The 11650-nt window shown below is 41.4% G+C and overlaps 2 protein-coding genes across 2 annotated transcripts in view; both read left to right on the plus strand.

Moving 5' to 3' along the window:
* TRPM7 (transient receptor potential cation channel subfamily M member 7) overlaps positions 1-3843 on the plus strand; it is a 52661-nt gene extending 48818 nt beyond the window's left edge. Inside the window, exons 36-40 of the mRNA XM_059858419.1 lie at positions 122-204; positions 528-733; positions 1753-1804; positions 1896-2002; positions 2302-3843. Coding sequence (XP_059714402.1) covers positions 122-204; positions 528-733; positions 1753-1804; positions 1896-2002; positions 2302-2432 — 579 coding nt within the window. The 3' untranslated portion in view covers positions 2433-3843. The remainder of the gene's footprint in view (positions 1-121; positions 205-527; positions 734-1752; positions 1805-1895; positions 2003-2301) is intronic.
* Positions 3844-6724: 2881 nt separating this feature from the next.
* Positions 6725-10710, plus strand: USP50 (ubiquitin specific peptidase 50). Its single transcript, XM_059858424.1, is given in 5 exon segments — positions 6725-7205; positions 7612-7807; positions 8424-8621; positions 9093-9235; positions 10308-10710. Coding segments are annotated over 5 exon segments (1095 nt in total). The 5' UTR covers positions 6725-7017; the 3' UTR covers positions 10678-10710.
* Positions 10711-11650: the final 940 nt, after the last annotated feature.

An 11650-nucleotide genomic window follows, 5' to 3' on the forward strand; every position in this document is an offset into this window, starting at 1 on the left:
TTTAAAAAGCAAGTAATCTGTTATGCTGCCTTGGGGGAATAGACACTGTTCCCACTGCCTGCTTGGCTCTGCTGTTCCCTGTTCTGTTAAGCAGCTAATGAGGTGTGGATTTGACTCACAGGAAATTCAGCAGCAGAGAGCAGCACAGAAGCTCACCTTTGCATTCAACCAGATGAAGCCCAAATCCATCCCATACTCTCCAAGGTGAGTGTATTTAAATTGCCATTATGTTGCATGCTTTTAGCTCAAGGCAATGCCTACAGGTTGTTAACAGATGCATCAAGTATATTAAGATACTGATATGTAGATGTGTCTTGGAATATTGCTGTGAAAGTGGCAAGCAGAACTGTCCTTGGCAGTATTTTCCACTGATATTTTCTGCACTGATTCTAATCTAGTGGGATAATCTAAATGGCTTTGTGTAATAGTTTGAAAGTATTTCAATTGTTAGTAAATTAAATAAAAATCTAACAGTAATGATAGATCCCTATTTTGGAACTGTATTAATTAAGTGTACTTTTTACTAGGTTCTTGGAAGTTTTCCTGTTATATTGCCACTCTGCTGGCCAGTGGTTTGCAGTTGAAGAATGCATGACTGGAGAGTTTAGAAAATACAATAACAATAATGGGGATGAAATAATCCCAACTAACATGCTGGAGGAGGTTATGCTGGCTTTCAGCCACTGGACATATGAGTACACAAGAGGAGAACTGTTGGTATTAGATCTGCAAGGTAATGCCCTGACTTTGAAACTTGGATTGGGGCCAAGGTCTATGTGGGTTTTTTATTTAATAGCATTTTGTAAAGAATTTGTATGTTTGTAATAAACAACAAGCATTATTTAGTGCTGCTTTTTCTAGTTAGTTAGGATCTCTGATTTTCTTATTTAATCATGTTATGATAAAGATTGGAAAGTACCTCTAAGATCATTGAGTCCAATTTTTACCCAGCACTACCAAATCCAGCACACTTCATGTGCCCAGGGGCCACCCCAAACAGCTTTGAAATCCCTGCAGGGATGGTGACTGCACCACTTCCCTGCGCAGCTGTTCCAGTGCTTGGCAACCTTTTCAGTGAATATATTTTACCTCATACCATCCTAAACCTCTCCTAGTGCAACTTCAGGTCATTCTCTTGTCCTGCTGCTGGGGACTGACCCCCACCTGGCTAGAGTGTCCTTTCAGGTAGTTCTAGAGAGTGATGAGGTCTCCCCTCAGCCTCCTCTTCCCCAGGATAAACACCCCCAGCCCCCCCAGCTGCTCCTCGCAGGACCTGTGCTCCAGACCCTTCACCAGCTTTTTAGTTCTAAAATAGTATTAAATCCTGCAGCAACACAGAAACTATAAATATATACATTTTTCCTAATGAAATGTGCCATAAAAAAATGCTATTTTTTGGCACATTTGTGTAGTGCCAATGTGGTAAGCTGATTTTATCCTGAACTCTGTGCCAGATATTCTGGCAGTGAGAACTGTATAGGAGATTTTTCTCATGGGTGAAAACTCAAGCTAGGAAATGCAAAAAATAGATGGAAGAAATCTGAGAAGTACAAAGTGCTTGCTTAGGAGCACCTTTCTAAGGGTAGAGAATCATGTATAGTTTGGGTTGTGTTTGTTGTGGGGTTTTTTCTGTTTTCATTCTTGGAAAAGCTGAGAAGTCATAGCTAAGGATTCCAAGGCTTTTAAATATTGATGTATTTATATAATGAGAAGTGTATCAGATTTAACTTTTCATTCATGTGCTGTCTGAAGGTGTTGGTGAAAATTTGACAGATCCCTCTGTGATAAAAGCTGGGGAAAAAAGGTAAGGGTTAAGAAAGACTTCAAGTATTACATAAAATTTTCCCTGGAAGAGAACGCGTGCAAGAGATGTTTATGTGCGCCTTGTCTCCAAGGTCATACGATATGGTGTTCGGGCCGGCCAATCTGGGAGAGGATGCAATCAAAAACTTCAGAGCAAAGCACCACTGTAATTCCTGCTGCAGGAAACTGAAACTTCCTGGTAAGAGCTGCAGGACTCTCCTTCTGAGACGCTGATGTCGTGAGATGTTGTATGATCCATAATGAAATAGTCGAGGCATGCTGTCAAAGTGGAACAAGTAATAAACAGCAATTTTGTAATTTGAATTTAGGCTTCTGATTGCAACTATGATAAAAACATCCCTTTTTTGATAGTGCTTGTCCTGGAATTCCTCTTCATAAGTGCATTTGCATATCCAATTCTTTACTAGACGTTTATGCCTTATTGATTCTACTAGCTCAAGAAATAGTAATCGTTACGACTTTGTTCTGTTTGTACAGATCTGAAGAGGAATGACTACACACCTGACAAGATCATATTTCCTCAGGATGATGCCCCTGAATTGACAATTCAGCCTGGAAGCTGCACCAAAGATTCTGATCCGGCCAATTCCATTCGTCTGATGCTCTGATGATGTGACCAACTCAGTGGCTTCGTTCAAACTTTGTGGAACCTCACCAAGTTGTCACTTACCTTTCCCTCGCTACAATGAAAAGAAAGACTTGTCAATACAAGGATTACTGTCTTATAAGTGGAATTTTGGCTGGTCCATAATCTAAGGATTTTACGACTTGTGATAACCATCTACAGAGCAGCGTGGCAGCTGATCCTTCTAAAGGTGGAATAATGACAAGTATTTAAGATGTGTTTTTAAAGGGGCTTTTTAAGCAGAAAGTTTTATTTTTTATTTTATTTTGGTTTTGTGGAGGATTTTCTTTCTGTAGTCCTGTGGTGGGAAATATGCCTTCCACCAAAAGGATTTTGGTAGTTGATGTTTTAAGGTAAAGCATTTGTCTTTTTGGCATTTGTCTTACTGTCAATGAGCAAAACCAGGAGAAAGCACCTACCTCTGTAATGCCAGAGTATTCTTAGAGTGTTTTCGGGAGTGTTCCACTAATATTTTCTCACCAGGTGTCTTTTAATCTGGCCTTTTGAAGAGGACAGAGCCAAATGAGGTGTACATAGGATGCCAATAGACTGAAGTTGAAGGTAGGAACTTGATCTGTTCCAAAAGAGAGAGAGAGTCTCCTGAATCAGGATTCTTTCAGCTTCATGACTGTAAAACTGGGCTTGGTTGCTTTTGTTTTGTGAAATAGAGCCTGAATTGTGCATAATGAAATTTCTTGTTTTACACATTTCAATTTTATCAAGTCACTGTCAAATAGTAACAAAGCCATGATAGACTGGTATAATCATATTTAATAGAAGAATTAGTTTGTGCTGGTCCAAATAAGTTGCCTTGTAAGAACACAAGTTGGAAGTGCTTTCCCTTGTACGTACGTAGTGACTGCTTCAGAAGTTCTGCCTTCCAAAGATCTCCTAAAACCAGTGTATCGATACCGAATGTACACATAACTTGTAAATGTATTTAAAATTGTGTAGAGAACATCTTTAATGTTATGTTATTTGTGGTACTTACTTAAGAGAGGCTAGGGTTGGATTAACATTGTGTAAAGTACGGGAGATTGCAATGCACCTTCATGCCAATAAAATGTAATTTAACTGTCCCAAATATTGTTGAGCATTCAGCAAGAAAAGAACCTGTTGTCCAACTGAAGTTTCATGCTGCGATTTTTTTTGTTTTGTTACATAGGTACTAATTTGTAATTTTTAATTAAAAGGGCAGTATATAGCTCTATAAATTTTTTATTCAGTAGTGTATCTTATAGATACAGACCTAAGGCACGAACACAATAGTTGTTTAAATGGTGTTTTATGTTTGATGGGGAAAGGTAAAATGTTATAAGGATATAATACTGTATACATTTTGTATATCATTAAATCTTTAAAGAATCTAAAATAAATTTATTCTTGTTTACAGACTTCTGCTCTCCGTCTCAGTCTGAAGGGTTATTTTGGTGAATTTAAGTAACTCTTTATGCAGAAAAGTAGAATTTGCCACGCTGGATCAAAGTAGCTGTTAGCCTTTGAGGTATCACAACTTTGGCCAACACCAGAAACTAGGGAGGTAAAAAAGTGAAAACTGTCATAGCTGCCAAACACATGTGAGGGGATTAATGAGTAAATGAGTCAAAAATAGCTCTTCACAATGTTTAATTAGGAGCTGCTTCTTCTGACTGCATCACCTCCTGTTGCTGGGAGGGAATGGGCAGATAATCCAAATGTATTGGCACCTTTCTAAAGTAACAGTAGCTCTGAGTCTATAAGCGTGACTGGCTCTGCAAATTGAGAGGGATTTCTAGAGGAGTCTCTGGTGTTTTGAAAATGTGACCAAATTTCAGTGTATGAAAGAAGAAAAACACTTTGAGAAAATTATTATTTTTTAGCTGTGTTACTGCTCTTCAGTAGTTCTGCTTGTGACTCATTTCTTAGCAAAATAAACAGATGTGACCACCTTGTGATGGGTGTGAGAGATCAAGGGGAGTGCTCCTTCTGCTCAGTCTTGCAGTGACTCAGGCCTGAAGCTTTTTCAAGACCAAAAGGGACAAATGTGGTTGGGAAATGCCTGTAAGATTTGGAGGGGTTACCACTGTTCATATTTCTGTACATCTGCCTGGCATGAGCAGTAGCTTACTCTGTGTGACTTACAGCTTGAATTACATGAGAAGTGTATGTCTAAACTGAGGGGGGAGAAATGTGTAACTTTGAGAAGTGATCTGCCTCATACTTGCAGGGAAAAAACCATAAATGCCAAGTGCCCTTTAGGGAAGGAATTGGAAAAGTGTGGTGGCAAAGGACAAAAACAAGTTGGTTTGAAAAAGAAGCCTGACTCTGTTTGGACAGCACCACATCCTGCTGATATTGGGCAGTAGGAACAGGAAAACTATTCCATGGAATTCAATTTGTTTGAGAACATCAAATATCACTCCTCTGCTGAAACCTCATCAGTCTTGAAATGCTCTATAAATAGGAGTTGTGATCCTTTAGTTTTTAAATTTCCTTTGCATTACCAAAAAGGAGGAAAGTGATGGAACTGGAACTACTGATAACTATTTAAGAGCTACAGTATTGGCATATCTTCTTAGAACCTAGCTTTTAAATAGAGGGATATAATTCAACTCTCTCTAATTATTTTTTAGTCAAAATCTGAAATGCTTTAGTGAATTTCCAACTAGGAGGGTATTTAAAAGGGTATTTATCATATAGGGAAATTAATAAGCTATGTAATTTAGACTTTGGTGGATTAATTAAAAGTTGTTGTTGACTGCTTTCTTGCAGTATTTAGGTGGTGAAACATTTCAGAGAAAACCAATCCTAAATGCACTGTGGCAAAATATATACACCCAGCTCTGGGGGAACTGTTTTTTTAGCTGCTTCTCAGCAGCCTTGTGATTTTGAAAAGGAGGGGTTTGGTTTTTAAGCCTGACAGTGATTTCCTACACATTAAATGTTTGTGGTTGCATCTCACTTAATGCCATAACTCTTAACACTGCAGGAATTTGGAGAAGGAAAAAGAGTACAGCTGGAGACTTAGTAATAACAATTCATATTAAGTGTTCCTAAAAGACCAGTTGGGAAAAAATAGGACTTTTTCATATGTAACAAGGCCTCTGAAAAAAGTTCTGATGGTTTAATATTTCTTTTCTTCATTAACACTTTTCCTTGCAAGAATCCACTTTGTGGTGAGAGGAACGGGATGTTAATTCTCAGCCCCAAAGCTTGCAGTTGGTAGCACCAGTGTGGATTTGTGTATCATGCTACATTAAAATAGTAAGTCAAAGTCTTGATTCGGATTCCACAAAAAATGGGAATAAACATATCCAGTTCCATTTACAAAACTAAACCAGATTTTGAGGGGTCAATAGCAGTGACAGCTGTCCCAAGAGAGCTGGAGACATCCTTTCCTTGAAGTTTAACAAGATGATTAGGAGGTTTTTTTACATCAATTTCTGGGCCTCTTCTGTGAGTACTTGTTACTTCCCAAGTTCCCTGTTAAATAGGGAAAAACTGCTCTTCAGTGGCATATGGAATTTAGAGATGAACTGCATTAACATAGCTAATTAAAAGCCATCTGCCATACCTTTTTTTGCTTCCCTCGGGAAAATCTTCAGAACACCAAGAAACTAATTCAGTATGATGTTTTGAGGTAGCTCCATCCCTTTATGGTCAACACCCTTGGTCATCACTGCCCTTCCAGCAGAGCATGGCAATAATAAATCCTAATCCAAGTGAGCAAACATGGATCAAGGTGTGCCGGCCAAAGCTCCCTGCTCAGTGGAATGGGTGGGTGCCCCTCTCTTTCCAAAGTTTTCTGTTCTGGCTGGCACATGGAAGGAGATGGAGGCAGGCCTGGCCAGGTGTGTTCCCTGGCCAGTGTTACCAGGTGACATCACAAGGGGCTGGGGCAGGAGAAGCTGGGGTGACAGCATGGAACACAGGACTGAACACACGGGGCACTGCTCGTCTTTGCTCTACGGAAATTGCTGCGGTTTTAGAGTTCTCTGCCCTGCCTCAGAATAGAACATCAGCCTCTAAAAAAGAACAGCAACATTGGTGAGCAGATGTGGGTGGTCTAGAGTCTGTGTTCAGCATCTCGACTGATTGGGGATGGGGACACTCTGGTCCAGGACAGACTTATGCAGCCAGAAAACAAACATACTAAAATTCTCCTAACATGAATTAAGTAACATTTTATAGCAAAAATCTGAAGAACCACTTGCTTCTAGTAGCATCTGGACTGCAAGCTATGGTTTTAGAAAATAGGTGAGTACTGTATCCAAGGAAGTGATATATAATGTAATATGCACTCTTAAGCATTTTGCCCTAAAGATGGCTATTCACAAGTGGTGGTAGTTTTTGAGTAATTGTGTATGGAGTAAAAGACTGAATGGAATTTTAGGAATAACTCTTAAAACCTCAGATGTTTAAATAACACCTCATACTGATGTATCTTACCATATTAGAAAGAGTGGGTAAGATGAAGAGTCTTCACCACTATAAACCTGGTGAAAATAAATGTGAATGTAACTTTTAAAGAAGAAACGGTAGATTTTAGATTTCCACTGTTGTGGATTTTTCTCACAGTAGGTGGAAGGATGGCATGGAAATGGAAGTATTCCCCCAAGGAACAGCTGGAGGATATGAGCAGCCTGCACGCAGGGCTCACAGGGCTGCAGAACCTGGAGAACACGTGCTACATGAATGCAGTGCTGCAGTGCCTCTGCAGCCTGACCCCGTTCGTGCAGTATTTCCTCTCGGGGAAGTGGAACACAGCCCTGCACGAGTGAGTTGGTTTGTTCTCAGTACTGAGAGCTTTCTGCTTGGCACTATTTTCCTGCCAAAGGATATGTGTTGTCATGAGAACGTCCAAAGCACCTGCCAGCTTCCCCCAGGCAGTTCCAGTCAGATTGGCCACCAGCTGGTTTCTTTCTCCTTTGAGAGCCCAGCTTGTTTCCTTGCTGGTCCTTCAGCATGATACTTTTCTTCCCATATTGATGGTAATACCTGTTACTGTTGTCTTGATGATGATTCCTACCACTTTCTGGGATCTGCAGAGTCCCTCAAGCCAACTGAGAGCTGCCAAAGCTGTACTGTACCAGCATCTGTTTTCTGAGTTTCTGTATTGTGCTCCCATTTGAAGGCACTCTTTTTTTTCATACATCACCTGAAACTCTCCCCTTTTTTCCAAGGGAGATTGGAGAGTCTGCGATTGCCTTTGGCTGTTTGGTGTCTGACATGTGGCTTGGAGAGTTTGACTTTGTTTCCCCTGAGGCTTTTCATTCTGTCTTTGGGAAGCGGTACCCAGCTTTTAGCAGGAGGACTCAGCATGATGCACAGGAGTTCCTCATCTGTGTGCTGGATGACCTCCACGAGGCTTTCAAGCAGGTGAGAGCCCAGCTGTGGTGTTTTGGGAACACTGAGCTGTTTCCTCTGCATTTCATGACTTAGGCAATTACTACAAGAAATGCTATCATCCTCTTCTGAACTCGATGATGGGGCCACTAATAACTTTCCTTTCTTACCTTTATTTCAGACCCATGTACACACAATTATTAATTTGCTTCGTGTCTAATGGTCCATCAAATTGCAGCTCCATCTAAATGACAATGCTGGTGTAGCTTCACTGTCCTAACCTCTCCCTCTCCTTTCTCCTTCCACAGTTAATGTTCTTCCACTTTCTCATCCATCTGAAACTTCAGGTCTGCCATGCCCCCATGTCTTTCTCCCCTCCAGAGCCACTGATAAAGAGCTTTTCAAGCAATTAACGTTATCAAATGTCTGAATTGTTGTATTTCTGTTACTTTTCTCTCAGAAAATGAATCAATCTCACTGTACATGTATGAACCATCAAGTAAAGTAAGAGCATTTTAGAGCCATGTTCTGTGGCAAGACTAACAACTGATCAGCCCAGGGAGTGGGCAGCACCTATTAAAACCCAGTGAAGGCACTTCTCAAAACAACTGCTTATCTACATTTTTTCAATTTTTTTCCTTCTGTATAGCCAAGCCAAGAAAGACAGAGCTCTGCTGCAGGAGCAAGCACAAGGAGTAGCAGTGGCACATCTATTATAACACACTTATTTGAGGGACAACTCAGTTATGCCATCAGGTGTCTGACATGCAGAGCCCTCAGTGACAGACCCGAGAGCTTCACCATCCTCTCCCTGCCCATCCCTTCCACCAGAGTTTGCTCTCTGCAGGTACAACAGCCAGCACCTTCCTGCTGGTTTCTGCTTCATGTGGGAGTAGAGGCTTAGACTAATAGGTTTTATTGGAAAAATGCAGGGGTTTAGTTACTTTGGTCTCCTGGGCACTAATGGATAGTCTTGGATCTGGTCCCTAGAGAAGTGGGGTGTCTTTACTGGTCTCAGAACCATGGAGGCCGGTAAGGTTACAGGAGCAATGCCCAGAAGTTGCTAGGAGATGAAACATTAAGATCATTCAATAGCAGCTGTGAAGGTTTCTTCCAGTCATCCAAGTATTTCCCACCTTGGTGGGGAGAATGGAAGCCAATGTTGGCTGCTTTGTCTTGTGTATTTGTAAGGTCAGCCTTGCTGCATCACACTTCAGTTAAGAGGAGCAAATTCATCTCTTATGTTGCTTAGCACCTTCGTGGGTGGAGGGAGATCTGTTCAATCAAGTGATTTTTTTTTTTTTTTTTTCTTTGACAGGACTGCCTGGAATGCTTTTTTCAGCCAGACACACTGACTCGGAACAACCAAATCCACTGTTACTGGTGTGGAAGCAACCAAGATGCCACAGTAAAGGCCTCCATAACCAAGGCACCACAGATCATCATCTTTCATCTAAAGAGGTATAGTCTAAGTGGGGTAGGGCACAGCCAGCTCCTGGATAATATGAGTCATGAAGGACAGTCACTTGTGTTTGCCTGAAAGGAAACAAATCTCAGCAAATAAGTGGGTTTAGCACTTTAGATACCTGAACCCTAAAAGGGCATTTACAGAAATACAGCTGTCAAACATGCAAGCTGCATTCCTGAATTTCACGTACGGTGCTCTGTAGGCCACCAAATTTCTCTCTGTACTTTGGATCTGCTCTCCAGAGGGAAGAAAACTCCACCAAGCAGTGACTGACTACAGCCCAGTGCAGTGGCTCATCCAGTCCCTGTATGATCCCTGTGAATCAGTTCCTGTGGCAACTCAGAAAGCCTGAGGCTTGGGTTCCAAAAGCAGGGCTGACACAGTGTTTTGCTTGCTGCTGCTGCAGTTGAGACACTCTGGTTTTGTTTATCCCTTTACTAAATCAGGCTTAAACAGAGTGGTGCATCAGCAAGGGAGCACCTGGGTTAACAGATTTCACTAGCCACACATAACCAGATGCTGAATTTATTCTAAAGATTTTTTTTTCTTAACAGCTTTCCATCTGGGATCATTTGACTTCCTGGAACTATGTTATTTGAAGTTCTTATTGAATTTTCCATTCAGCATCTGCTTTTCTCAACATTCTCAAAGGACATGTGGTCCCCAGCTGCAGCTCTGGCCACACTGTAAATGTTTAAAAGTGCAGTGATATACTCAAAGTTACAGAGGGAAGAGGGGTGAAGTCTGGCATGAGAGAAGAGTTGACGCTGGCACTGCAGTCCAGTCCAAAATGTTCATGACACAGAGTGAGTGATGGAAAGATATGACTTCAGGCTTTGGCTGAAGGATCAGCAAGCAAGAGCTTTGCTTTTCTTGCTGGATATGTCAAGTGGGTTTAGTGCATTTTCTGTCAGTTTACTGCAATACACAACATTACCAGACATCTTTCAAATGCTGGGTTGTCAGTTGTTGGTTTTCCCTCCTCCTAGGAGAGTCAGTTAAGCAATGACCACAACACAAACAGAAGCTGAGGGTCATTTAAAATAATTCAAAAATTCATTTCAGGTTTGCCTGGCAGGACAAGCACAGAAGGAAACTCTCAACCACTGTCTGCTACCCGTTCAGCGATCTGGATCTCTCTCCCTACATCTCCACATCATGTCACAACAATACAGAGTACAGCTTGTGTGCTGTAGTGGTAAGCTTTGCCCTTCCTGCTTTTATTGGGAATGCCCTGGCTCATGGAGCAGATGAAGCCTGTGTTGGTTTGGACTTCCTGTATAATGATTTCTAATTTAATGTATGTTTTGTTGTACGCTTTTTTCTACCAGCCATGGACATAATCCAGTAACAGAACGTAACTGAAGGACAGAGACATTATTTCTCCTTCTTCCCCAACATTCCAATTTTAAAAGAATGCACTCCTAGCACGTAATGCCTCTTCAGAGTAAACTTGCAAGCTGATCCAGCATGAATCCTGTTTTGAAATAAGGACATGGCTCACAACAATGGGGTCCTCTTATAGTGACCTGTATCAGGGCTAATAGTTGGGTTGCAAATGTAATTGCAAAATAAATAAGCATGATCATCATCCATTTACTCTGTTTGAAAGAATTTATTTGAATTAACATTCCCTGCCCTAGGCCAAATGGGGCTAGAACCCTCTGTGCGATCTTTTCCAAGTGCATACGTAAAACAATTGCCAGTTCCTAGCTTTGCCTGTCAGGAGACATAACAGGAGTCTGGTTTTAACAGACTGTGTTGTTTGTTACAGAACCATGCTGGAGATCTGGATTATGGCCACTACACGGCCTTCTGCAAGCACTCAATCACCAAACACTGGTACAGCTTTGATGATGCCCAGGTCACCAAGATCCCAGACTCTGCAGTGCAGGCTGACACAGCTTACATCCTCTTCTACATCTCCCAAGGCTTCTGACACCCTGTTAGTCTTGAAAAGGAACACTGGGTAGGGCAGCACCTAGAATTCACCAGCAGCATTAGCCAACTCCTATTTCATCAATAAACTAGAGCATGTGCACCAGTGATCAGCTGTTGTGGTCTTTCAGGAAGTGATTCCTAGAAAGGACAATTGCAGCCCTAAGCCATGAAGGAATGTGCATCTGCTCCATGTGCACAAGGGCCAGGGTTGTTTTCCATGACAACCTTCTTGCACCCTTCAAAACAACACAGATGTTGGGCACGCAGATGCACTTACCTGGAAATTCTTGTTTTTCTGCTGGTTAAGTATAGTAGGTTGTTCTAAGCTGCCTTTCAGGAACTAACAGAAGGATACCAACTTGAAAGCACACAACCAGACCAGAGTGTGCTACAGAAGAGAGGATGGAGTGACCATTAATATAGAAGAAAGAAAAAGGCATTGCTCGACTGATGTAATTTTTGTTTCT

This window comes from Haemorhous mexicanus, chromosome 13 (genome assembly GCF_027477595.1).
Source record: "Haemorhous mexicanus isolate bHaeMex1 chromosome 13, bHaeMex1.pri, whole genome shotgun sequence".
In the NCBI taxonomy this organism is placed as follows: domain Eukaryota; kingdom Metazoa; phylum Chordata; class Aves; order Passeriformes; family Fringillidae; genus Haemorhous; species Haemorhous mexicanus.